Source organism: Capsicum annuum, chromosome 3, assembly GCF_002878395.1.
Source record: "Capsicum annuum cultivar UCD-10X-F1 chromosome 3, UCD10Xv1.1, whole genome shotgun sequence".
Taxonomy (NCBI): domain Eukaryota; kingdom Viridiplantae; phylum Streptophyta; class Magnoliopsida; order Solanales; family Solanaceae; genus Capsicum; species Capsicum annuum.
Window position 1 is genome coordinate 264746064 of NC_061113.1, and position 626 is coordinate 264746689.

The window sequence follows — 626 nt, forward strand, 5'->3', positions numbered from 1 at the left end:
TGGAGCCGAGGTTAGGGAAAAGGTTGGTGGAGCCGATTTGTGATCATTTGAAGAGAACGGGTGCAAAGTCGTCGTCTTTTGAGTGCGTGAGGACTATTGTTAGTAGTTTTAGTGAGTATGAGTTTGCTGTGAGGCTTGCTGTTGAGAAAATTAAGGAGTTTTTGAATGATGATGATCCGAATCTCAAGTATCTTGGTTTGCAAGCGCTTACTATTGTTGCGCCTAAACATTTGTGGGCAGTCATGGAGAACAAGGATTTGTGATCAAATCGTTGAGTGATGCGGATGCAAATATTAAACTCGAGGTCTTGCAGCTTGTTTTGGCTATGGTTTCTGAAGATAATGGATGGATATTTGTAAGGTTTTGATTAATTATGCTCTTAAGTTGGACCCGGAGTTTTGTAATGAGATTCTGAACTTGAAAATGCAAGTTTGAGAAGAAGCAAACGCCATTCTCGTGGTAAGGAGAAGAAACATAGAAGTACTGCAAAAGATAGAGATGAACATGAAGAGGGAGATAAACAGAAGGTTAGCCATCACCATGGAAAGCATAAATCCTGACAAAGGGCAGATGTAGCTGTAACGTTAGCAGCACAATCACCTGTTATTCCTGATTTTCTTTTGTAG

At 40.4% G+C, this 626-nt stretch overlaps 1 protein-coding gene across 1 annotated transcript in view; it reads right to left on the minus strand.

Annotated features, from left to right (window-relative positions):
- Positions 1 to 379: 379 nt before the first annotated feature.
- Positions 380 to 626, minus strand: part of LOC107862190 (AP-3 complex subunit delta) — a 5046-nt gene continuing 4799 nt past the window's right edge. The window contains exons 2-3 of the mRNA XM_047408796.1: positions 540 to 556; positions 380 to 483 (exon numbers count right to left, since the gene is read on the minus strand). Coding sequence (XP_047264752.1) covers positions 380 to 483; positions 540 to 556 — 121 coding nt within the window. The remainder of the gene's footprint in view (positions 484 to 539; positions 557 to 626) is intronic.